This window comes from Miniopterus schreibersii (assembly GCF_964146895.1).
Source record: "Miniopterus schreibersii genome assembly, chromosome: 18".
Classification (NCBI taxonomy): domain Eukaryota; kingdom Metazoa; phylum Chordata; class Mammalia; order Chiroptera; family Miniopteridae; genus Miniopterus; species Miniopterus schreibersii.
The window spans coordinates 452,635-479,492 of NC_138121.1; the positions used below are offsets into that span (position 1 = coordinate 452,635).

At 46.0% G+C, this 26,858-nt stretch overlaps 3 protein-coding genes across 5 annotated transcripts; 2 read left to right on the plus strand and 1 right to left on the minus strand.

Annotated features, from left to right (window-relative positions):
- Positions 1 to 2,641: 2,641 nt before the first annotated feature.
- Positions 2,642 to 4,123, minus strand: VN1R1 (vomeronasal 1 receptor 1). The gene has a single exon (XM_081119906.1). It carries the CDS (start codon positions 3,904 to 3,906, stop codon positions 2,986 to 2,988), a length of 921 nt encoding a protein of 306 aa, XP_080976032.1. The 5' UTR covers positions 3,907 to 4,123; the 3' UTR covers positions 2,642 to 2,985.
- Positions 4,124 to 8,790: 4,667 nt separating this feature from the next.
- On the plus strand, positions 8,791 to 15,885 carry LOC308548408 (uncharacterized protein). 3 transcript variants are annotated; one of them, XM_081119873.1, is made up of 4 exons: positions 8,794 to 9,049; positions 9,424 to 9,550; positions 11,648 to 11,770; positions 12,435 to 15,885. In XM_081119873.1, the coding sequence occupies exons 1-4, from the start codon at positions 9,017 to 9,019 to the stop codon at positions 13,907 to 13,909; spliced, it is 1,758 nt and encodes a 585-aa protein (XP_080975999.1). In that variant the 5' UTR covers positions 8,794 to 9,016; the 3' UTR covers positions 13,910 to 15,885. The 3 variants fall into 3 exon arrangements, with proteins under 3 accessions (XP_080976000.1, XP_080975999.1, XP_080976001.1); XM_081119875.1 differs by lacking the exon at positions 8,794 to 9,049 and adding an exon at positions 9,164 to 9,271; XM_081119874.1 differs by lacking the exon at positions 11,648 to 11,770 and having other exon boundaries at positions 8,791 to 9,049.
- A 6,996-nt stretch (positions 15,886 to 22,881) lies between these two features.
- On the plus strand, positions 22,882 to 26,018 carry ZSCAN4 (zinc finger and SCAN domain containing 4; the record flags this gene model as incomplete). Its single annotated transcript, XM_081118994.1, has 3 exons — positions 22,882 to 23,277; positions 24,978 to 25,143; positions 25,291 to 26,018. The coding sequence occupies 3 exons, from the start codon at positions 22,882 to 22,884 to the stop codon at positions 26,016 to 26,018; spliced, it is 1,290 nt and encodes a 429-aa protein (XP_080975120.1).
- Positions 26,019 to 26,858: the final 840 nt, after the last annotated feature.

Sequence of the window (26,858 nt, forward strand, 5' to 3'; positions counted from 1 at the left end):
GGTGCCAGGGAGCCTCAGAGGCCAGGACACAACCAAAAGGCCTTAGCACAGGTGGCCCCAATGATTTGGCATCTCACTGATGGCTGCACACACACTGGCATCCTTTGCTGCTTGCTGGTTCTATGGGATGCTGCTGGGTTTGAGACATTTCACCCTGGGACGTTAGGGATTGTGGCAGCTAGGAATTGCCCTGGGGAGAAATGGTAGTGTGTGCATGTGCATGCTTGGCATGCCACCGGGAGGGTACTGGGAAAGGCTTCAGACCTGGAGCCTCCAGAGCCCACTGTGGGTGTTCCATCCACTCATTCCCACCCACCCTGTCCGCTCCAGAGTCATTTTCTGGGGACAGGTGCAAATGAGAGTGGGTGGGGAGCCCAACAAAGTGCTCAAGCCAAAACCCCCACTCTCCTTCCTTGACCCCTCATGTCACTGCCACCAGGAGATGAGTCTTCCTAAATGTGGACTGGTCACGGGGCCCACAAGCTTATGAGGGTCGCCAACCTGAATCCCTCCCCTGAACTCCAGATTTGTGTTCCCAGCTGCCCATTTGCCCCTACCTCCCAGGGTATCTGAAACATGCCTGAGTCCATGGCCAAACACTTAACTCCTGATATCACCTCAGAAAATGACTCCCACCACGGCTTTTCCATTTCAGCTGAGGTCATTTTTCATATGCTCGATGCTAAGGCCAAAAGATGTCATTCCTGATTCTTTTCTTTCACCTTCCAAAACAATCTAGATCCTACAAACGCAGCAGGTGGAGAAACTAACCTATCTTATTTTGGGAGCTGGGGCTGTGGCCCAGCCATAAACAAACACCTGGATTGTTGCAGGTGCTTCGACCCTCAGCCTACCATCTGTTCCCCACTCTAGGCAAAGGAAACCTGTGTAACCTTCAGGTCACTTCCATCTGCTCCAAGGATTCCATGGCTTCTCTCTCTCAAAAACAGGCCCACCTCTCAGCCAACTATTGGGTTACTGACTCCTGCCCTGTGTTCCCCCTTTCCAATAAATACAACGCAAACCTACAGTTCCCTAAATACTTGTGACTAATTCTCAAGTCCAGTTGTTTGGATAAGAGACTCCCTATGCCCAAGGTACCTTCAGTCGCCTCATTGCCCGCTGAAGTGGGAATCGCTCCTTATAATTCCTGACTGATTCAGAACCCTGGGCAGGAGAAACCCCGAAAGCCCCAGATCCAAGAACAAAGAATTACAGGATACCACTATTGCCTAGTCTATATCCGTGTGCTGGGACTGGGGGGGAGGGGGTAGGAATTAGAGCCAGGGAGGTCCTGGGACACTCTCCTGCAGGGCCATAAACACTTCCACCTTGTGAAGTTGTGGGAGAGGTGACCATGGCGGAGTGACAGGTCTTCCATCTTAGCCTTGCCCTGGGGCAGAGTGATCTCAAGCTAACACCTACTCAGACCTCTAACTTACCTAAACTCACAGTTCTAATCTTAGCCAATTAAAAAAATTTTTTTTTACAATCCTCGCCTGAGGATATTTTTTCCATTGCTTTTCAGAGAGAGTGGAAGGAAGGGTGAGAAAGAGAGAAACGTCGATGTGAGAAAGACTGATTTGTTGCCTCCCGCACGCACCCCACCTGGGGCCAGGGATTGACCCAGAACCAGGCTACATGCCCTTGACCAGGAATTGAACCCGAGACCCTTTGGTCTGTGGGCTGGTGCTCTAACTGCTGAGCCAAACCAGCGGGGGCCACCCAGATTAATTTTTAATGCAGACTGTTTACACATTGGAAACATATCCAACTTAACCACATACTGATTTAAAATCTGGTGAAAGTAAGCAACATGAATAACAAAGTTTCCTCACAGGTAATTGTGTCAAAGTTAATATTTATAGAATATGTACACTTTTATTTAAATAAATAGATTTTATAATTTTGGAATTAAGATATGAAGCCTTATGATTTTGGTACTAAATAAACAGACACTATTGACACTTTGATAGGCATGGTAATTACAGAGATTGGTAAATAATAAACTGGAATAAGTAGCTGGAATATCAGATAATAAAAAATTAAGACATTTAATTTATTAAATAAAACAAATTTATTAAGTAAAATCTTATTAAATGAGGCATTGAAAAGTATACTCAATTTTCTAGACAGAAATAATCAGACCTTGAAACTATATTACTTTAGGATAGGAAAACCTTTTGAAATTTTTGATTTAGGTGAAAATATCTGAGAAAAATAATTTGTAAATTACCTGGGTACTTAATATTGCCTATTAGAAACTGATGATGTGTTTCCTTTGTAGGCTAATTCATTGTCAACACTTTTAAACTAAAAGAGTTATAGCATTACTAGTAAAAACAAGTAGATTGCTTTAGTTATATTTTAGAAATAATTTGAAATTACGAGCACAGCTCTTTTACCCACCAGATAGAATACCTTGGCTGTCCATTTTTCTCAAACAAAAGTTCAGGTTTCTCGGCCTGTCCTAAGTGGTCACCCAGAACAACCATCCCCTTCATTTCTGCTGCTCCCATCTCAATACTCCCAACACAAGGGATTCATCCCGCTGCCATGAAGCTGCACATACTTCCTCATGTGGGTCTTTCATGATGATTTACCCCTTTCAGAAACAGATGAACTCAATGATGCTTGAAAATATATTTAAATAAAACAAAGCTAACAGAACACTTTCCAGGAATCTCTCTATAAGGCTCAAAGTGATAGACGTCCCTGGGGCCTTAAACTCAGGAATTTCCCTCCATTACAGTGTTTTAAGTATCCTGGCCTTCACTGAAGAACCTAACAGTTGGAATAAGGAGTCTTTGCTTCATTATAGACACGATGTTCATTTTTAGTAAGATTGCTGCAGACAGGGACGTTACTGCCCTTATTTGCAATAGCATTACACATTCCTTACATTTCAGATGTCCCCAAACATTAACAAAGTTGGAATAATTTTTTAAATGACACTGAGAGGAGACTCATAGAACTACAACCAGATTAGGAAACTGATTTCCTAGCTCTGCAGGCCAAGCAGAGCTGAGAGGCACGGGTATTGCTGCTGATGAGCACAAAGGGGAAGAGTGTTGGAAAAGATGGTTCCATAAACACAAAGCTGTTCACCCACAGGCTGCGCTGTGCAGCTAGAGTCACCCAGATTATCACAATAATGTAGGCTGAATAGAACATTACAAAAGAGCTCATCAGCACCAGGATGGAGCGTGTGGCTCTGGCCTCGTGGGGAGGCCTGGGGGAGAGTCTGCTGCTGCAAATGCGTTGGACTCGCTGCTTGTGTCTGTGCAGAAAAAGAACAAGGGAGCTACCGGCCCAGATCAAAAAGCCCAAACTCATAAAGTGAGGGAAGAAATAAATTACTACAGTTAGTGAGCCTACCAAACTCTCGTGTATGTGCCAGGAACAGAATCCCGAGTTGTTTTTCACACTCCAGTAATTCCCATTCGTTGGGCCATTCGTTAGTATGAGAACACATGAATTTATCAAGAGCTGCAGGATCCAGCAGAGGAAGCAACAGAAGGAAATGAACTTTCGGGATCTAAACTTGAGCTCCATCCATCTCCAAATACTGGGGTTCAGCTTAATGACCTGAAAGCCATAGTAGAGACAGATGGTGCTGAAGGAAACGCCTATGGCCACACTGTGAAAATAGAAGATGCATTTACATCCAGTATCATCCAGGAAATACTTCCATCCAAAAGCCGCCATTGTCTGAGGGATACCTCCGGAGAAAAGAATCATGAAGTTGGCTGAGACCAGTTGCATGAGAATCAGGTTTGTGGGTTTCACATTATGTCCAGTGAGCAAAGTGGAGTTACAAAGACACAGGAGGGAGATGTTTCCCAGAAGGCCAATTCCTGTCTGAGTAAGAAGCATAATCCCCGTTTCTGAGCCAGAAGAAGGCATCTTATCAGAAACTAGAGAACATGGGTGTTAAGTGAAGTCATAGGAATAGTTAAAGGAAAGTAAATGTGTCAAAATCACCATGTCCTTCAATTCTAAAAACTTAGTCCCTCCCATATACTTACTTGAAGTGGGTAGTTACAATTTTTGCTGATGTGTACATAGGCAATTCAGTGAAGACCTGGGTATTAGACAGCCTTGGTATAATGTCCAGGGTGAACGCAGGGCCTCAGCAGCACACCCGGGTCCCCTGCAGATGTAGAGATGAGTGAGGAACGCTCTGTGCACAGATACAATTATTCCCCACAGTATATTCTCACATGAAAAAGGCAAGATACCAAACATGTGTAAGATTATTTTTTAAGAATTACACATACATAAATGTAGGGGCATAGATCTTGCTGACAGAATAAATGTAGGCTAGGCTTTATGAAGTAGTCTGAGTTACATTTCTGATGTACTGAAATATAAATATATTACATAATTGTTGAAAAACAACAAAATCACATATCATGATCCATAAAATTCAGTTATATGAAAAAATCACCCTAATGGTCTATCCGCATGGTATTCTATGTGCACTTGTAAGAAAAAAGCCAAGTTCCCAAAAAACAGGCATAGATGATGGCAGAAATACCTGAAAAGAAACAGTAAAATGTCGTTCATACCCATATCTTGCAAATTATACTGATATTAATAATTTATGTGGCATTAACACATATAAAAACCTATTAATATAATTGGTAAACAAGACTTTTAGTATAAGACAAAACATGATCTGTGCATGAAATACAACTTTAAATGAAATCTTTACTCCTATAAATTTGGGAAGAAATAATGCATATAGTATATCATTTTAAAACACATATGTATCCTGTTTTCATTGAAAGAGTCTAGACATCATGGTCCACAGTAATGACCATCTAAAGTAAAGTGATATCTAAACATCATTTCTCACTAAAACAAAGAAAAACTTGAAGACAAGTGACACTTGAGTGTGAAGCAAAAAACATCTGAGACCTGCCTAAAATATCTTGTCGAACATAATAGCCACAGTTTTCCTTAAATAAGCCTTTTTTTTTTTTTTTAACCCAAACATGGGAGATGGAACAAGCCTTCATTTTCTTTTAATAAATGTTAACATTCTCTTCATAAGGACAGAAACGTTAGAGACATTATCACAGACTCCATTTAGTCCAACATATTCTTCCCCCCAAAAAACAAAACAAAAGCAAATGCAGGTACAGCACCTGTCACTCAGACGCTGATCAGCAGCTGGAGCCCATCTTCTCTTTCTGCTCATCACTTGACTGGAGCATGAAGCCTGGACAGCGAAAACCCGAGGGTCCCTGTGTGTAGTCGGGGAACACGGGAGAGACGACTTCAGACAGGGCTCTAACTGGAAGGAGAGAAGCAAGGTCAGGCCCTCAAACCAGGCGAGTGAGGCTGGCAATATGCCCAGGGTTTTCCAACATAAAATCTGTCCTGAATGAACATACGTGTGTGTGTGTGTGTGTGTGTGTGTGTGTGTGTGTGTGTGTGTGTGTGAGAGAGAGAGAGAGATACAGCTTTATGTTCCAATCCCAAGACACAGGATCATTTTTCATATGTACACTAAACTTCCTGATGAAGCCCATCTCAGAGTCTGATATTTATCTGAACTGAATTCTACTTACCTGGCTGGCATTTGCAACTGGGGCAGTGATGCCCAGGCAGCACCTGTGCAGGGGTGGAAAGGTGCATCTGACCCTGAGATAAAGGTTGGGGTTTCCATGATCTCATCTCCTTGTTGGGAAGTGATTATCATTTCACCTGTGATTGCAGTGATAATGTCTGCAAGGGGGGTGGAAATTGTCTCTGAAAAACATTTGTTAATTGTGCAAATTACCGAAGGCTATTAAAGTGAAGACTAAAAATACCCAACGGAAGTAGCAGAAACAGATGGGGGAGACCACAAGTTTGAAATCAATAATCCCAATGGAAGTTTGGTAGAGGACACTGAGATCTATTAGGTGAGGGACGTCAACACCAACTCTGCTGGATTTTTAATCACCTTGGTGGTTTGTCTTCAAAATATGATTCCTTTTTTAATTCCTGAGTCTCGGGGGGAACTGAAGCTGAAGGAGGGGATAGTGACTGAGTAGTTGGGAGTAGCCAGAGCGGCTCAAACAGACAGGAACATTACAGCGACGTATTTATTCAGTGCCTCAAGAAAGATTAATTTTACAGCTTATGGGAGTCACACACTTTTCTAGGTGATATACTAGCACACAAAACTTAAAATAATTTTACTCCCATGGAACTTTTTTCTGGTTGAGGGGAGCAGACTGTAAGTGATGCTCCCACGTTAAGTTACGCAGTGCATTACTGGAGGCAGATGGGTTCCGTGGAAAAGTGGGAGAACAGGACACAGGTGTAGTGAAACGTGGGAGCAGGCCTGTGTTATCAAATGGAATGAGGCGTTCATGGTCATACTCACACTGAAGATGCTCTTTTAGAAAATGCTGTAGTGAGATGAAGAAAAACAGGTTTTATTTTCCCTCTCGAATCCATGTACAGGTATGTTTTTTTCTTGCTATTATCTACTAAATAGTCCTTATAGCCTTGGTGCATTGCTTAGTCAAGCTGACACCTTTACATGAACATTTAGATTGAGTCTACCAGAAGGCCTTAATTAATAACCACTGTATCCATAAGCACATAGGTATTTTTAAAAATACATCTTTATTGATTTCAGAGAGAGGAAAAGAGAGGGAGAGAGATATAGAAACAGCAATGATGAGTCATTGATCAGCTACCTCCTGCACGCCCCCCACTGGGAATCGAGCCTGAAACCCCGGGCATGTGCCAGGATCTCTGGGATCCTAGGTTGATGCTCAGCCGCTGAACCATACTGGCTGGGCTACTTTTCATCTCAACTAGAGCTTTTGATGCTGGCTGTGAGTGTGGTAAAGATTCTTATGAATTTTAGCACTGAATATGTGTACTAATCTTCCCTTCTAAAACAACACCTTGGCTACCTACAAAAAGATCTTGGCTTGAAGGTCATTGTATCCTCAATTATTTAAAAGTCTTACTGCTTTCTAGTCTTGCACCTCCTGAAAAGTCTGAACTCAATTTCATTAGGAGTTTCTCTTTTTAACTTATTTATTTTTAAACATATCTTTATTGATTTCAGAGAGAAGAAAGGAGGTGGAGAGAGAGAGAGAGAGAGAGAGAGAGAGAGAGAGAGAGAGAGAGAAACATCAATGATGAGAGAGTCATTGATCGGCTGCAGCCTGCAACCCCGGCAGGTGCCCTGACCGGGAATCAAACCCTGATCTCCTGGATCCTAGGTGGATGCTCAACCGCTGAGCCACGCCCAGCCGGCCAGGAGTTTTTTCATACTGTAAGTTTGTATAACTTTGTCTTTAAAGTTGTTTTAATTTTATAATAACTTTATCTAGGTGTGGATCTTCCCTTTTGAACTTTTTCTTTCTCGCAACAATGTTTTCTCTCTTGTTGGTAGTATTATCTAGACACAGAAAACCTGTATACCCCAGAGAGTAGGAAACCCGGCGAAACCATGGCAACAGAGAGCTACAGTAGCAACGAAGTAACGCAGAAATTCTGGCAGACAGACCCGAGTGCACGTGGACGGCGGACGTCGCCTTGGAGATGAACGACGGCGGGGGCGGGCCGCGCGGGTCCCCCCTCGGCCGGTGGGAGCCCTCAGCGCCCCGGCGGTGCGAGCCCGCGGGGTCCGTTCATTCTCTGCCACAGACTCACTGGCCTCTCGGCGCTTCTGAGAAGCACCCAGCACAAGCTTCTCTCGGAAGTTTTACCCTCGTTACTCCCACTTTCTATAAACCCCCTTTCCCGCCCCTTTTCCTCGAGTTCACGGCGACGCCCAGAGCGAAGAGGAAAGGACGGCCCGCGGCTCCCTGGAGACCCTCCCACACGAAACCGTCCCCCCCCCCCCCCGGGCCTGAGCGGGGGACTCCCCCCCTTCTCCCCTATCCCCCCACCCCCGACGGCAGGAGCAGGGTTCAAAGGCTTTAAGAATATTAACAATTTACTCCAAGGTGACAGTGCGGATGGGCCTGGGGGCGCTGCGCTAAGTGCAAGACGCCACTCGGGGGACACGAGACATGATTTCACTCGCGTGGAGTCCAGTCAGCAAAATAAACAGAAACAGGCTCATTGCTTCGGAGAACGGGCGCGTTGGTCAGAGGGCGGGCGGGCGGGGCGAGGAAGCGAAGGGACTGAGCAGAACAAGAAACAAAAACCCAAACCCAACAAAAAGGCCTAGACACAGATGGCAGCGTGGCGACGACCGGGGAGAACGGGGGCGGGGAGGCCGACGCGGGTAAAGCGATGACGACGACGGGGGGACCCGCGATGCACAGACGGGCGGTAGAGCTGCGCACCCGAACCTACACTCTTAGAGCAGCCAGTGCCACCCCAATAAACCCAATAAAAAAGAGAGAAAGATGTCCTTTATTCCCAAAGCCAAGGGACACACCGCCGGGAAAGGAACGTGCGCCCGTCGAGGACGTTGGTTAATGACACAGGAGCCTCGACGACCCCACCACGCCCGGCAGCCCAGAGTCAGAAAAAATGTCCGACCACCGGAGGGGTCGGCAGCCCCCACGGCCCCGCGGAAACGGTCCTGCGGCCCTTTTCAGAAGGAACCACGCCCCGCCCGCCGGCCCTGCAGCTGCGGGAAGGCCGTTTCCCGGCTGGCCGCCCGCGCCCAGCAAAACTTTCTACCAGGGGCTGGGCCGCTGCGGGAACTACAGTACCCAGAAGGCCATGCGTTGAGCGGCAGCGGCGTCCACCTATCGGAAGTCCAGGAAGAGGGCCTTCTCCGGACGGCCAATCGCCCTGGGGCGGGACTTCCGGCCCGTTCCCGGCGGCCGTCAGAGCGGCTCTCGGGCAGGTTCCCCAGGCGGGGGCCGCCTCGCGCTCCCGCAGGCCCGGGCCGAGCTGACGGACGGAGCGCGAGAGGACGCTGTGTGTCCACTGCCGGGGCTGGCTTAGGGTCGGGGACGCCGCGGCCTGCGAGTCCGGCCTCGGGACGCCCGTGTCGCGGTCCCCGCGCCGGCCGCTCGGCTGTCGGCGCTCGGCTCGCATGGCGGCGGCCGCGCGGAGGCGCCGGGCCGAGGTGAGCCGGCGCGCGGGGCCGGGGCGGGCCTTGCCGCCGCGGGAAACTGCGGCTGCCTGAGGCGCGCTTCCGCGCTTCCGAGGGGCCTGGGCCGGCGGAACGCTGAGGGGAGACGGCACCTGATGCGACAGCGTTTGAAACGCCCCAGAGCCCGCTCGGCGCGGAAACTGGCTGGAGGGTGGCGAGGCCCCGCCTGGGCCAAGGACACGGGGAAGGCGGCGAGTAAGGGCCCGTGAGCGGAGAGACGACGCGCGGGGCAGCAGGGCCGCGTAGCTCCTGACTTGGGGGTGTGAGGACGCGGGAGGCGTGCGGGGAGGTGGGCTGCGGGCCCGGGAGGCCGCCGGTGCGGGGTCTCACGCGTCTCTGTCCTGCAGGCACGCGTGACCTTTGAGGACGTGGCCCTCTACTTCTCCCGGGAGGAGTGGGAGCTGCTGGATGAGGCGCAGAGAGGCCTCTACCGCGACGTGATGCTGGAGAACTTGGCTCTTACGTCCTCGCTGGGTAAGCGCGGAGGCCCACACCCGCGCGAGGGCCCGCCCTTGTCTCCCGCAGGGGCAGCTTTGTCTCCCAGCCGAGTCCTGGGCACGGCTTCCTTCCCGCTTCCCGGCGTGGGCAGTGGTTGCTAGGGCGAGGCTGAGTGCACGCCACCTCCCTTCCCGAAGCCTCCCGGGGAGGATTCACGGAGGCAGCCTTGAATCGGCGGAGTGGATCCGCCTCTCTTGCCCTCTCCCCTGCCGTGTGGATCCATGGCACCCTAGTATTGCTCCCTGCCGGTACCTGACATTTATTTGTGCCTGACTGTGCCAGGAGTTTTAGCCACTTACACGGTTACTACTTTCATAGACTGTTCTTGCAAGATCCTCCGCCAAGTTTCCTTTTCTTTCTTTAAAAAAAAAAAAAATTGTAAAATATACATAACAAAAATACCATTAAAAAAAAGAAAAGTGTTGCTTTAAGAGAGAGGAAGAGAGAGAGAGAGAGAGAGAAAGAGAAACATCAATGATGAGAGAGTCATCATTGATTGGCTGCCTCCTGCACGCCCCTAACTGGGGATTGAGCCCGCAACCCAGGCATGTGCCCTGACCAGGAATCGAATGGAACCTCAGTCTCCTGGTTCCTAGGTCAATGCTCAACTGCTGAGCCATACTGACAGGCCAAATATACCGTTTCTAAGTAGCATTTTGTAGATTCTCATTGTTGTGCAACCATAACAATCCTGCATCCACAGACCCAGATCTGGCAAGTTTTCAGCTGTGATTTCTTCAGATATGCTCTCTGCCCTTTTGTGTCCTTCTTCCAGACTCCTCTTCCCACATTGCATATGTTGGTCTGCCTAATGGTATCCCACAGGTCCTTGTACTCTTTTCACTTTTGTGCAATTTTTTTTTTCTGTTCCTCATATTTAATATCTTCAAGTTTACTGACTGTTTTTCTGCCTGGCTCAAACCTGCTTTTGAATCCCTCTAGTGATTTTTATCATTTAGTCATTGTACATTTTAGTTCCAACTTTTTTTCTTAATTCTTTCTTATGTTTCCTATCTCTTTATTGATATTTCCATTTTGCTCATGCAACATTTCTTGACTTTGTTTCCATTTTCTTTTAGTCCTTTGAACATCTTTTAGACAGCTGTTTTAAAGTCTTTGTCTAAGAAGTGTAACAGCTGGTCTTTCTCAAGGCCAGTTTCTCTTGATTTTTTTTTTTTCTCTTGGATTTTTTTCTCTTACTTTCCTGTTGCTTTATATGTTCTTTAACTTTTTGTTGTTGTTGTTGAAAACTGGACATTTGTGTTTTAAGATGTGGCAACTCAAGAAATCTGATCCCCTCCTACCTAGGATTTGCTGGGGCGGGTGTTGATTTTTTTTTTTTTTAATGCTTGTAGGTCATCTCTGTGCTAGAGATCAGTTTGAGGGGTAATGTTAAGGTCTTCTCAGGTTTTTTTCTGAGACTGTATTTTCCCGTGGGCATGTGTGGTGATTTTCTAAATTTCCCCATGTATGGATTGATTTTGAATGTCATGGTCCTTTAAATTCTGCCTTCCAATGGGGGAATGAGAAAAATGAAAGAAAAGCAGGTGGAGGGAATAGATGCCTGCCCTTTAAACCTCTTGAAAAGTTGCTTCAGCCAGCGATGTAGGGCCTTTGTAACAATGGCTGCCCACCTCTCTATTATGCCTCCACCATCAAAAGCAGAAGTCATCACAGATTCCTGAGGACAGGTATCCTGGCTTATGCAAGCTGTTGCAGTTATATGTGCATGGCTGCCTACCCACCCCTGGGCTCAGAGAGAGGAATTGGGAGAGTTGGGGGATGGATAACTGATACCATGCTAAAAGCTGAAATTGACGGAAATTAAATCAGTTTGGCATGTTACAAGCCTTCTGTAGGTTCTAGAGTTGCAAAATAGTTATGGTCAGATTGATTCTGAGAGGGCAGTTGTCTGAGTACGGAGACAGATTCCTAGTGTTTACTACTATGCCATCCCTCTAGCTGCTCTCAAAAGTATTTTCTTTAGTATTTAAATATCTTTCCTGCGATCTGTTGAGTGCTGAGTTGTTTTGGGCCAGTATTGGCCACTAATCTGTCCTATCTGTCCCTTAGGGTTCAGATCATCCAGGTCCCATGCAGTTGCTCAGTTGGAGCTAAGGGAAGAGTCCTCTGTGCTTCACAGCATGGACATGACTCCAGTCTTAACAAGAGTAGCTCAGACGGGGCCTGACCCAGGTGAGTGGCAATTGGAGGATGTGATGTGAGGGCTTCATTCACATCATGCCAAGAACTTATCCTGTTTGATTTACGTTTTGGTGCCATTTCACTACTAGTGGCCACCTTATTTCTCCCTTTCCTTGTCCAATCTTGACTCTGTGATGACTTGTCATTTCTTGTTTTTATTCTCTGTCCAGCCTGGGGCTAATCTCCACCCTCAGGATTTCTTATTTCACTCAGTCCTTACATTATTCCCTCCATGGTGCTTTCCAGTATTGTGTCCTAAATTGTAGACATACCTTTTAATAATCCTTGAACACCAGTTACTTTGTTCTATTCAGATTGTCCTGAGTCTAGACATAGATTTCTGCATAGCATCATATGTCACCAGCAGATAGAATCCTGCCAAAAGCCATGGACAGAAGGATGACTTGAAGAACATGCCTTTCATCCCTAGGCCAGACCCTTTCCGTATGTCCTGTGCCTGATAAGGCCTGCCCAATTCTGTGACCTTAGGAACCCAGTAGAGTGCATAGCAGCTGCTTCAATCTGACCCCAACTATCTGTTCCTGAAAACAGCCCTATGGACTGTTTCTTTAATGTGTCAGATGTACATGTGTGATGGTTTTGCCCCCTCCCTATAAAGTCAACATGTACTTCACCATCACTTTTTTGCTTTCAGGTTGTTGGAGTGGAGTGGAACGTGACTATGCACCTTCTGAACAATGCATTTCTTTAGAAGGAGCATCACATATCAGAACTCTTAAGGCAGGTTCACCTCCCCGCAAGGCCCAGCCTTTTGAGATGTGTGGACCAATCTTGACAGACATTTTGCACTTGGTTGAGCATCAGGGAACATATCTTGGGCAGAAAACATACACATGTGAGAAACTGTTCTTTATGGCCAACCTTCAACAGCACCAGGAGCAGCACATTAGAGAGATCCCCTTCAGAAAGTCTGTGGACAGAGCCTCACTTACAAAGAACTGCACAGTCCATGTGTCAGGGAAGCCCTTTACCTGTGGGGAGATTGGGGAGGACTTTTTAGCTAGCCTGCAATTTCTCCATCAACAGGTCACTCACATTGGAGAGAAGCTAAACAACAATAATGAGTGCAAGGCTGTCTTTCATAGTGGAAAAAGTCTTCACAACTGGGGACAATGCAAGAAAGCCCTTAGCTGCACAGACATACTTGCTCAGGGCCAGAGAGTCCTCACTCGAGAAGGGCTTTATGAATGCAGCAAATGTGGAAAAGCCTGCACCCGAAGATGTAATCTCATTCAGCACCAGAAAGTTCACACCGAAGAAAGGCCTTTTGAATGCAGTGAATGTGGAAAATTCTTTACCTACTACTCCAGCTTCATTATACATCAGAGAGTTCACACTGGGGAAAGGCCTTATGAGTGCAACGAATGTGGAAAATCCTTTAGCCAAAGCTACAGCCTCAATAGCCATAGGAAAGTTCACACTGGAGAAAAGCCCTATGAGTGTAGGGAATGTGGAAAATCTTTTAGCCAAAGGTCCAATCTCATTCAACATCAGAGAATTCATACTGGAGAAAGGCCTTATCAATGTAGTGAATGTGGGAAATCCTTTAGCCAAAACTTCAGCCTTATTAACCACCGGAGAGTTCACACTGGAGAAAGGCCTCATCAGTGCAGTGAATGTGGGAAATCATTTAGCCGAAGCTCCAGCCTCATTCATCACAAAAGACTACACACTGGAGAAAGGCCTTATCAGTGCAATAAATGTGGGAAATCCTTCAAGCAAAGCTCTAGCTTCAGTTCACATCGGAAAGTCCACACGGGAGAAAGGCCTCATGAGTGTGGGGAATGTGGAAAATCCTTTAGCCATAGCTCCAATCTCAAGAACCACTGGAGAGTTCACACTGGAGAAAGGCCTATTGAGTGCCCTGAATGTGGAAAATCCTTTAGCTGCAAATCTAACCTCGTTAAACACCTGAGAGTTCACACCGGAGAAAGGCCTTATGAATGTGGAGAATGTGGCAAATCTTTTAGCCAAAGCTCAAGCCTCATTCAACACCAGAGAGTTCACACTGGAAAAAAGCCTTACGAGTGCAGTGAATGTGGCAAATCCTTTAGTTGCAAATCTGACCTCATTCAACACCAGAGAGTTCACACTGGAGAAAGACCTTAGATGTACAGGGGATGCACAATTTCCTTTTAGTATAATTATACTTGAGAGAACTTGCGAGGGAGCCATTTACCTGAATCAAAGCCCATATATCGGAAAATCTACAGTAGAGAGATTCTTCTTAAGTTCCAGGTATAGGAATCTTTAAGGAGCTGTGTTATACTTTCTAACCTGCCCAGGGCTCTTGCTAGATAGATGTCACTGCCAGTTTCTATGGTAGAATTCATTTTACCTCTATCACCTGGCAGGTCCATGCAGTGTGTGTCAGTTACCACCTTAACCAGCTCATGGAAGCTCCTCTGTGCACTCCCCATTTTCTGGAGGAAATCCTGTGTAGTCTTAGCCCTTCTGGGGTCCTCATTCCCTTGTTATAAGTTAGGGCATGGACCTCACTTGGTTTTGGCCTACTGGACCTGATCTGAGTTCTGTTGGTGACTTGTCAAGAGGGCTCTATTTCTAAGGACTTGTTAATATCTTGTGACACTTACTTTGGATTTCCCCAGCTTCCAAGTCACCAGCCTGGGAACTGCCTGCCACACATTGCTTTGGATTTGGCAAGAATAAAGGCATTATTATTTAAACTGCCTTTGATCTTGGGGTTGTATTCACCATGTGAGCTGATGTGAAAACAGTTTGGCTCTGTGAGAATTAAGGAGTAAAACAACTTTCATGGGGGTCCAAAGCTCTGTGCACCTCAGAGATGACAGAATGACAGAAGAATATGCCTCTCTATACATTTTTGCCCAAAGTCTTCTAGGGAAGACTTCAGGGCTTTGTGGTCCTCATTTGTGGATTGGGTATCAAGGTTTTTTGGTGGGCTTGGGGAACACCCTGAGGAGTCAGGGAGTTGTGACAACCTCAAGTGCTTCTGGGAACAACATAAATTGTTTTTCTTGTTCACAGTGGATACCACATAATGCTCAGCAGTGTTGAGGGGAATCTCTACCCCAGGTACTAAAAAAGAGTCATGTATCCTGATACCCAGAATTCACTAGGCTAGTGTTATAAGACTACAGGGCCATGGGAGAACCATAATTGGTACAGTAACACAAGTGGAGGTGACTGCAGCAAAGTAGATGGACTATGCCCCTGCTAAAATTGTATAAAAAAATGTCCCAGTAACTGTCACTGTGACTGTGAAGGGTCAGTGTGCACAGAAATTCTCAGGACCTCCAGGCGTGTATGTCTTTTATAGCTGAGGTCATTTTCAAAGAAAATAAGGTATTGATTTTGTGGATTCCTTTAGCCTTTTTGGGATGTTCACGGGCATGCCATTCCTACACAGGCAGAAAAATGAACATAGGTTGAAATGAAATCCCTTAGTCCAGTGATATGGCTCTGTGACCTAGCCAACATTTCTGTTGACTTAGGTGGAAACAGACTTCATTGCTTATCAATATTTACTACGACAGGGAAGGCTGCTTCACCAAGGTTGTCAGGAAAGAGGAAATATATGATGCCAAACCCGATTTTCTGAAAAGAGAGATCTAGATTAGTCTTCTGAACCAGTTTAAAAAGCTTTATGCAGGTATAGTTGACATGCAATATACTGCACCTATCTGAAATGCACAATTTGTTCAATTTTGACATACATGTGAACCCATGAAACTTCATTATAATCATGAAATGTCCATCATTCCTAATTTACCTCATGCTGTTTTATAATCTGCCCTTGCCCTCCCCAGGCCTCTAGGCAACCATTGATGTACCTTTATTTATAATAGATTAGTTTGTATTTTCTAGAATTGTATATGATTTGATTTATAAAAAGCTTATTTTTCCAGGTTTCACTCATAGTTTTTATTTTGAAATTCTTCAATGATACTTATATGAGTAGTTCATTCTTTTTATTGCTGAGTAGTATCTTTTTGATGGCTAGACCGACCATTTGTTTATCCATTCATCTGGTTTTGGGCAATTTGGGTTACTTCCAGTTTTGACTATTGCAAATAAAGCTGCTAGAATATTTGTATATAATACTTTATATGTATGTATGTTTCACTTCTCGTGTGTTAGTAACTCAGTGTAATGTCTTGAGTCACAGGATAGGTGAATGTTTAAGTTAAGAAATTGCTAAATTGTGATCTGTAAAGTCTGTTCACTTTTGTGTACCCACCAGGAGTGTATGAAAGTTCCAGTTCTTCCACATACTTGCCAATGATTGATATTGTCAATCATTTGAATTTATTCTTTTAATAAGCAAGCAATAGTTTTAATAGCATTTTCCTAAGAATTCTTGATCCTGAGCTATTTCCCCCCACCCCCCCCATATATTTGTTTGCCATCTGTATCTTTGGTAAAATGTCGTCATATCTTTTGCTTATTTATTTATTTTAAATGAACTGTGGCTACTTCCCTTTTCATTAACAAACAGCTCATTTTCCTCACTTTTTGTGTGTGCTATGCACAATGTAATGAACATATACACCATGCACTTTTAAATTTAATCTGTATTCAGTTATTCACTATCATGCTCCTAAGCTTACACTTTCAGTAATATAATTCATTAAATTCTGGTTTGTAGTGTTTTCCAATTTCCCTGGTGTAAATACTTCCACTATGGCCAATTTCAAACTGCCAACTTGATGTCACTGAACGTGGAGTTGGGAAGGGTTGCCAGAGACACACCATTTTTTTTCACCATACTAATCCAGTAGCTGTAAATAACCTCTAGAACACAGCTGATAATAAAACAGTGACATGATTAGGAAGTGACACTTTTCACAGATTCCTATACCATGGCCAACTCTAATTCTCTGGTGCATGCAATGGCAAGAACAGTTTCTCTTTCAAGACTGCACCGTTTAGGGTGAATAACTTTACCCCAAAGAGACTAATCAAAGTCATTTATGTCTTTGCCCACACTAAAGTTTGGGCCCAGTTTAATTCCCAAGCTGACAGATTAGAACAAATTATCAAAACTCAAGTGAGCCCTGGCCAGTTTTGTTCAGCGGTTAGAGCACTGGCCCATGGACTGAAGAGTCCCAGGTTTGATTGCTGCCAAGGGCATGCACCTCAGTTGCAGACTCCATCCCCATCCCCGGTCAGGGCGAGTATGAGAGGCAACCAACTGATATGTCTCTCACACATCAATGTTTCTGTCCCTTCCACTCTCTGGAAAGCAATGGAAGAAATAGTCTCTGGTGAGGATTAAAAAACAACCAACACTGGGGTGAAAACTGTCAGATGACCCTCCAGATCCCATTCATCTGTCTGCCAAAAAGTGCCCTGGTCAGAGTGGCCCAGTGGTTAGAGCGGGACCACATCGTTTCTCTCCCAGCGTCAAGAGCCTCGCACTTGGCTCCCCAACAACCCCAGAAACCGGCAGCTGACAGGACCCGACTCGGCGGAGGCAACGGGCACCTCCTGGGACGCGCAGGGAGACCTCGGCCCCCGGGGCCCAGCGCAGGCTCCCTGGGGCATGGGACAGCCAGGCGCCCACTGCTTAAACTCGACGGGGGAATGCGGTCGGCGAGGCTTTTCCGCCACCTGAAAGCACAAGAGAAACAGCAGGCGGGGAGCCAAACCACCTCCTACGCCCTTCTCAGGGTTAGATAAAAACCCGCCCCAAGGGCCCAGGCCCACCCTCATCCCCCCAGAGGGCTTTTACTCTAGCCGCTCACCTTCCTAGCTTTTGGGGAGCTCAGGGCCTTACCCAATCACCTTCCTAGCTTTTGGGGAGCTCAGGGCCCTACCCAATGACCTTCCTCGCTGTTGGGGCGCTCAGGGCCCTACCCAATGACCTTCCTAGCTGCTGGGCTCTGTGTAGGGCCCTCCCCCCGCCGCCATCTTGGCCGATGCGGGGCATCCCCAGCCCGGGGCTCCGTGTCCTCGTGACACTGAACTGGGCCGAGTGACGCGCGAAGCCTGGGGAGCTCCGGGCAGAGAAGGGACGCGGTCGGCCTCGGTTCCGACGGGGTTCCTGTGATGGCTGCTTTGAGAACGGCCCGTAGACAGGCAGGGGGGTGGCGGCCAGGCAGGAGCTGACCTCAGGACTCCGGGGGAGGGGAGGGGGTTTGATTCTGGATGTGACTCGGCCGCAGAGGCCCGACAGACCGCGTTTGGACCGCGGCCCAAGTCCCTTCCGTCGTGAGTCCCCCTCCGCGCGGAGCGGCAGGAAACAGGAAGCGGAAGTGCTGGTTTCCCCGCAGTGAGCGCTGGAGGCCCCTCCCCCAGGTGTCCGGACCCGGAGCCTCGCAGCCCTGGGACGCCGCCCTCGGAAGTCCACCAACACCGTGTGTTTCTCCCCGTAGGAGGAGCACTGAGCTCCCCCTTCCCGATGTAAGGACCCTCGTCTCAGGCCCTGCGGTCTGTCTGCTGGACTTGGGGCCCCTCCTCTGGGGTCCTGGGGCGCCTCCGACTCACGAGCCTGGGACTGACGCGGGAGGAGAGAACATGAACCGGCGTCTACACTCACAGTCCCCGAATCTTCGAAAATTAGGAAGTTTTTATGAGATTCACTTATGACAAAACCTGGCCAGAACTCCTGTGAGACTAATGCTAATCTTTGCGTTCCCCTTGGTGAGAATGTTCGATTTCACGGCAGAAATGTGAGTGTGTTTGATGAATGGCCTCTTGCCCCAGGCCAAGGGGATTACGAACCAGGTAGTAGAGATGGAGGGTCCTTCATCAGGTTTATTTTATCCAATCACATCTTTAATTACATCACTGACCCCAGTCCCTATAAAAGGGAGGAGCCTTGGGGAAGCCCGTCAGATGAACCAGTGCAGACACCCAAGTTGCACGGCGACTCAGCCTTCGGTCCAGGATTACCCAGCTTGAAGTTCGATCTTCTTGAGGAGGTGAGTTTCTGGAACAAAAGGAAAAGTTCCGTTTGTGTGTGTGTGTGAGTGTACATGCATGTGTATGTATGCTTAGCTATGAGGAGGAAGTTCCTATGCACAAAGATATGGGGTCTCTCAGGCATGGGGGATGGCCTGCTGTGGCTGTTGCTCTAGCTGTACGAAATCTGGGCTGATTGCAGGAGCCATCTCCTGGGAAGGTCTGTTTGGATGGCTGTGTTGTCTTGTTAATTGTATATTTCTAATAACTCATTTTAATGGCATCTTGTGAAAGTGTTGGTCCATGGTCGACTGGGGAGAGGGTAGAATTTGACACTTAAGGTGTGATTGTCAGGCCCTGGCGGGGTGACTCGGTTGGAGTGTCATTCTGTACACCAAAAGTTTTCGGGTTTGATTCTCAGTCAGGGCATATATCCAGGTTGCAGGTTTGATCCATGTGCAAGAGGCAACCGATAAATTTTTCTCTCTCACGTCCATGTTTTCTGGTGAGGACTTTTTTTTAAAAAGCGTGACTGTCGATTATTTAGCAGACTTATCCTGAGTGCTTACCATGTGCCAGCAAATGCTCCCCGTGCTTCATAAATGTTAACTCTGCTGCCACGGCAGGTCTGGGAGCTGGTGTCATTGGAGATTAGAGCCCCCATGACACAGATGGGGACCTGATGGGCAATGCTCCAAGGGTCACACAGCTTATAAATGCTGGACTCCAGATTAAGGACCGAACAGTTTGGGTTTTGTTTTTTTAATTGTAATTTACATACGTGTAATTGACGTATAACATTCTATAAGTTTCAGATGTACAACCTGTACAACCTAATCATTCTATATTTGTATATATTGCAAAATGATAACCACACTAAGTCTAGTTAACATCTGTTAGCACACACAGAAAACTTTTTTCTTGTGACAAGGACTTTCATTACACAGTCTGTTTTTTTGTGTGTTTTTTAACCCTCACCCAAGGATATTTTTTCCATTGCTTTTCAGAGAGAGTGGAAGGGAGAGAGAGAGAGAAACATCGGTGTGTCCTACTGAACTGGTTGCCTCCCGCATTTGAGCTTGCAACCGAGGTAGGTGTCCTTGGCCAGAATGGAACCAGGGCCCCTTACCTTCCGCAGGCAGACGCTCTAATCACTGAGCAAAACCAGCCAGGATGGTTTGGCCTTGGTTTTTTTGTTAACCCTCACTCAAGGATGTTTTTTCCATTGATTTTCAGAGAGAGTGGGAGGGAGGGGAGAGAGGGAAAAAGGAAAATACATCAATGTGTGAGAGAGAGACATCGATTGGTTGCCTCCCACACGGACTTGACTACAGATTGCACCTGACTACAGATCAAACTTGCAACCTGGGTATGTGCCCTGACCGGGAATCAAATCAGAACTTTTGGTGTACAGGCTGACATTCTAACCACTGAGTCATGCCCGCCAGAGCCAGTCTTGTTTTAAATTCCAGGGTCTGACCCATTGTAATGCTCCACAGCTGTGTCTGTGTGGGATTGAATGTATGTCTGCACGTTCGACCATGTGGCCTGGGTGTGCCTGGGGTTAGTCTAAAAAGAGAATTTGTTGGGAGACGGAGAAGGACAGGGCGTGGATCCTACAAGAGAGACAAGAAACATAAGAACTGGTCACAACACCTAAGATGGGACTGAAGGGGTGAAAAGTGGCCCCGGCAAGGCCTTGCGGGACCAGGAAGGACTTGGTACTTTTCTCTGAGAGCAAGAGCAAGCCACTTAAAGTGGAGTGTGACCTAAGCAGATTAGCATTTTATAAAGGTTAACTGGAAGCTTTGTGATAAATGGATTAGGGAAAGACTTTTCTCCTATGGGTTTTTCTACTGCAATCACCTTTGCTTCAGTAACTGATGAGATCAGGGTAGCTAATCTGATCAGATGACCGGGCGAGGTGGACACAAAGCTTCGATGACATCAACTAACAGAAACTAATCGGGTCTTTGTGTGCCCAGGTATCAATAACACCCAACACCCACATTTTCCGGTTTTGTGTCGGGAAACTTGCTTTTAAAAAAAATACATATCTTTGAAATGTTAACTACATATAAAATGGGAAAAGGAAACAAAAGTAGAGAAATGATATAAAGGATTAGATCTTTTATGTATTCGACTTACCAAATAGTGTGCCTACTGTTGCCCAGGTAATGTGATTTGTGGTCAGAAATCAACATGGAGCAATTGAAACTCAATTTCATCTCTTTTGGGTCCTACATGCACATGGAAAAGGACTGGGATTAAAAACAGTGAGATAGCCCTGGCCCGTGTGGCTCAGTGATTAGTGTTGGCTCACGCTGAAGGGTTTCTGGTTGGATTCCGTTTCAAGGGCACATACCTGGGTTGCAGGTTCGATCCCTGGTCCGGGGACGTGCAGGAGGCAAGCAGTCAATGTGTCTCTCTCACATCGATGTTTCTCTCTCTTTCTCTCCCCTCCCTCTAAAATTCAGTGTGAAAAATATCCTGGGTGAAGAGCAACAAAAAACTAATCAAAATGGAAAATAATTTTTAGGTCAAAATATTTGAACATTCACTTTACAGTTATGCCACATATATTGCTTTTAATAAACATTTAAAGAACTTTCTAAGAACTCATTAGATTTTAATACAAAGTCATTCAAAAAATAATATTTTTCAATGTTGTGTATTTGATTACAGGGCTTACACATTTTTATTGGATTTTTCTTACATATTTAATGGTTGTATAAGTGGTATTTTTGTTTTAATTTTCAGCCGCTTGTGTTATTGTATAATCCAATCAATTTTGATATATTGCCCGTGTTTCATGTATCTTATAAAAATTCACCTCATGTAATATTTGTAGAATATTTGGGATTTCTCTGCAAACAAAATTAGGACATATATAAATGACAGGAAGTTCTCTTTATTCCACCTTTACTAAGTGTCTTTCAGTAATTAGCACTGACTTTTATTTAACTTTTCAGATGTATCTAGGTAGATGATGATAGTGTGTTTTTCTATATTCTATTAATGTTAGGTTACATTGATTTTTTTTTTTTTAGCTCTAAAGACTGTGTTTTATTAGCTTACTTAATCCTCACGACAACGCCATGAGGTATTCCGTAGTTACCAACTCATTATACAAAGGAGAAACTGAAGCTCAGAGACCTTAAATAATTTGCCCAAGATCATGTAGCTAGTGAACAGCAAAGCTGGGCCTTGAACCCTAGCAGTTCAGCTCCAGACCCTGAACTCTTAACTGCGGAGGTTGCATTGACTTTTAAATTTTAACTTTTCATTTAGAAAGAAAATCCTGCCCAGACGGCTTAGCTCAATGGTTGAGCGTCAACCCATGAACCAGGAGATCATGGTTCGATTCCCGGTCAGGGCACGTGCTGGGGTTTCAGGCTCGATCCCCAGTAGGGGGAGGGGAGGAGGCAGCCGATCAATGATTTTGTCATCATTGATGTTTCTGTCTCTGTCTTCCTCTCCCTTACCCTCTCTGAAATCAATAATAAAAAAAAACACTTATAAAATGAAAGTAAATCCTGGGTTTGATTTTCAAATAATTTGCTTTTAATTTTTACACCTGTATTTATGGGAGATTGGACTGTAGAATTCCTTCCTTTAATGTATTGGCAAGGTTTTGTTATCAGGGAGCTGCTAAACTCCTTAACCAAAAGAGGAGTGTTCCCCCCCTTTTTTTTAAATCCATGTGAATAGGATTCATGCAAGGTTTTTGTTTGTTTAATCCTTACCTGAGGATATATTTATTGATTTGAGGGAGAGAGAGAGAGAAACATTGATTGGTTACCTCCTGCACACCCCGACTGGGATTGAACTTGATACCTAAGCCCGTACCCTGACAGGGAATCGAACCCGCTGCCCTTTGCTGTACAGGAGGACGCTCCACCCAACTTAGCCACACTGGCCAGGACCCCACTTTTTCTTAATGCTCTAGGAGAGTTTGTAAAATTAGAATTCTTTTTCCTAAATGTCTAGTAGAACTCATCCATGAATTTATCTGGACTTGAACTTTTCTGTCTGTTTTTAAGTATGTCAGTGCTGTAATTAATTCTGTATCTCTTCTATCTCTAGCTTGCAGCGTTTAATCATCTACCAGTTATTGAAACAGATCCCCAGAGAAACAACTAAGCAGAGATTGAATTTCTGAAGTTTAGTCTCTCTGAAAATTTGTGTTAAGAATGGCTTTAAATCTCAGAATCTCATGTCAAGGTGAACCACCCAGAAATGATCCTGGGTCAGAAAATCTAGAGCTTAAACCTAGCCAAGGACATGCCATCCAGGAAGGAGAGGGGATCTCCGGGTTCCAGAGCACTGAGTTCAACTTTTTACAAAACAGCAATAACTCGTGCGCAAGGCAGGAACTGCAAAGACTCTACAAGTTATTTCATTCTTGGCTGCAGCCAGAAAAACACAGCAAGGATGAAATTATTTCCCGTTTGGTGCTGGAACAATTTATGATCAATAGGCACTGCAGCGACAGGTCCGCATTGAAGGAGAAATGGGAATCAAGTGGCCAAAACCTGGAGACATTCATGGAAGATCTGAGTGATGACTACATGAAGCCCCCTGGCTGGGTGAGTGGAAGACTCTGACCCCTGTGGGGAGAGGGGAGAAAGGAATAGTGCAGTCTTTGGGGGTATTGGGAAATAGAGAAAGTGTTACCATAGACCCAGTTATTAGTCCTCGCGGAGAGAAATCTTTGCTGTTCTAAGTAAGCAAGGAAAAAACTTGTGTTCACATATTCCAGTGGCACACGTAGTCGCCAACATATTGATTGATTTAACTAATTTAAGCTTGTGAGGTGGTAGGAGGGCTGACTAAGACATTCACAGTTGAGCAGAACCTCAAGGATGAGGTGAAGTTGTTACCAGAAAGGGGACCTGGCCCTGAACAGGTCTGCCTAGGGCCAGCTGGTAGTGTGTGGGTTCTTGACTTTGTGCAGGAAAATTTCAAAACACCAGTCCAGGCAAATTTTAGAGGACATTTATAAAAGCTGGGGACAGTGAAACAAGAAAGGGCTGGGGAAATGAGCCTAGGCTGGGCTGCTTTGGCTCATCAAGAAGTCAGAGCCCAGCTGGCATGGCTCAGTGGTTGATCATCGACCTAGGATCTGGGAGATCGAGGTTTGATTCCCAGTCAGGGCACATGCCCTGCCTGCGGGCTTGATCCCCAGTAGGGGGCCTGCAGGAGGCAGCTGATCAGTGACCCATCATGGATGCTTCTCTCTCTCCCTCTGCTTTCCTCTCTCTGAAATAAATAAAATATATTTAAAAGAAAAAAAAGAAGTCAGAGAAAAAGGGACAGACTCAGGGGATTTGCCTGGGATGAACTACACTGTCCATTGCTGTCCTGGTTGCAGCCTCCTGCAGTCCCCTAGAGTTTAGGAGCTGCAGGTGGGGAAAGAAAAGAGGGAGGGGGAGGGGAAAGGCATGGGTGTGGAATACACGGGGTTCTTGGTCCTAAAAGTTTTTTTAAGGGTGGAGATCTTAGAGGAGGTCTCAGGGGAGCCTCTCAATAGAATATTCATGCGCTTTCTAGGAGGGTCTTTTCAGGGTCATGGTCTCCACTGATTTGTCAGTGCCAGGGCAGGGTTCATTATTCAGTGCAGCTGGTCCTGAGGTTGGCCATGGCCTCTCATGGAGCTGAAATACAACTGAGGCCTAGATGTTATCTTAGGGAAGTGACCTTCTGTATCTGCTGTAAATTGCTCAGGCAGTTTGTGCAGCTCTCTGCCTCAGTTTCCCTATTCCACTTGCCAAGGCATTTTCCCAGCTTCTTATTCTAGCCTGCCTCAAAGTGACTTAATGTGAGCTGGTTCTTCCCTGAGAAAGCCTTAGTATTTTTCCATTAGGGAAGATGCACTAACAAGAAATTACCATCAGCCCTGTCGGGTTTGGCTCAAGGGTTATAGCGTCAGCCCGGGGACTGAAGGGTCTTGGGTTCAATTCTGGCCAAGGGCACATACCTCGGTTGCAGGGTCCATCCTTGCCTCTTGTCAGGGCTTGTGCAGGAGGCAGCCAATGGATGTGACTTTCTCACATCAATATTTCTCTCTCTCTTTTCCTTCCACTCTCTGAAAAGCAATGAAAAAAATATTCTTGGGTTAGGATTAAAAAAGAAAAAAGAAATTACTGTGAAATTTAATGCCAGCAGAAATAAAGGGCAGGAGAGGGCAGGGGGCCATGCAGTGGAGGAATTGTGGGGGGTAGGTTTTCCACAAAGGCTTCTATAGTTGCTCAGATCCAGAAAGGACAGTGACCAGGCTTCGTTACAGGTCCACGTCCACATGCAGGGGCAGGAAGCCCTCTTTCCTGAGAACATGGTCTTGGGGGAGGTCATTGTTCACCTCAGGAATCAGCTGTCTGCAGGGACCCCAACAGTGGTAAACATGGGGACACCTTCCTGGACTCCCCAAGACACTTCTCTGCAAACAGGACAAGGTGAGTGAGGGGACCAGGTACCAGAGGGCTGTTCTGTGTGGACTCTCTCTCTCTTTTTAAATTTGTCTTTATTGTTGAAAGTATTACAAGTGTCCCCTATGGACTCTCTTGGACACAGTTTCACGAGTCACGTCTTTATTTTCACAGAAGATGATGATGAAAATGATGGTAACATTTCTTTGAGGACGACTGAAGCAAAGGACAGCATTACTGGGCAAGGCCATGAAACACCTTCCCTGTGCATTATCCAGGGAGAGAGCTGTCCTGGGCCTGAGGAGGAAGGGGTCCCTCTGGAGAATCCACTTGGCTCCAGAACTGCAGGTCTAGGCACCTCCATGTCCCAGGAAGGGTTCCTGAGAGGCCCCTCTCATCAAGATGTCCTCATGGAGGTGGGACCAGCATTTCTCTCCAGTCTGGACCAGGTCACCCTGGAGCCTGTTCCTGCCCAGCAGAGCAATGTGGGAGACTCCCCATGTGGGGGACAACAAGAAAGATGTCATGGAGCCCGAAAATTGTACCAATGTGAGAAGTGTTCCAAGACCTTTAAGCATTTCTCTCGGTTCGAAGTCCATCAGAGAAGACACAATAATGAGAGGACATTTATTTGTGCCACATGTGACAAAGGCTTCTTCCAGGCCTCAGACCTACGTGTGCATCAGAAGATTCATGCAGGAGAGAAGTCTTTCAGGTGCAGCACGTGTGCAAAGTCCTTCAGCCACAGAACTAACCTTGTGGCTCATGAGAGAATCCACACGGGAGAGAAGCCCTACGTGTGCTCCGAGTGCCACAGGTGCTACCGCCAGTCATCCACCTACCACCGCCACCTGAGGATGCACCAGAGAACTGCCTCCACACCAGCAGCTTCCTCCATGTAATGCATGTAAATGTGTCATGGGTATATTTCCATAGTACTTCTCTATTTAGAACATACTTTATAGCTTCTTTATAACTACATTTTTCATTCATTGTCTCCCTAAAATGTAAGTTTGAGGAGAGAGGGAATTTCTGTTTTTCTCACCAAAGTATCTCAGGAACCTGTAAAGTAGCTAACGCGTTTCAAATGACAATAAATACTTGTTAATAAATAAAAGTGTCTTTTTGGTGTTTATTTCTTAAAATCCAGAAATGTATCCCAGGTGAGAAGACAATGAGGCTTAATCCCAGGACACAAATCCTGTCTCATATCCCTGTCCCCTGTCCACAGCCTTTATTTATTTAAAAAATCCTCACCCAAAGATTTGTTTATTGACTTTAGAGAAAGAGAGAGTGGGAGGGAGGGAGAGAGAAACATCAATTGGTTGCCTCCTGCATGCGCCCCAACCAGAGTCAGGGATCGAGCCCCCAACTGAGGTACATGCCCTTGGATGGAATTGAACCTGGAACCCTTCCATCCATGAGCCGACACTCTAACCACTGAGCCAAACCAGCTAGGGATGTACCACAGCTTTCTTAGCTACTGATCTAGAAATGGGGATTTGGGCTGCTTCCAATCTGGGCTATGATAAATAACACTGCCGTGAAAATAGGAGTGCATATATCCTTTCAAATTAGTGTTTGGGTTTTCTTTGGATAAATTCCCACAAGTGGAATGGCTGGGTCATAAGGCAGCTCCATTTTTAATTTTTTGAGGTAACTCCACACCGTTTTCCACAGTGGCTGCACCAGGCTGCATTCCCACCAGCACTGCATGAGGGCTCCCTTTTCTCCACACCCTC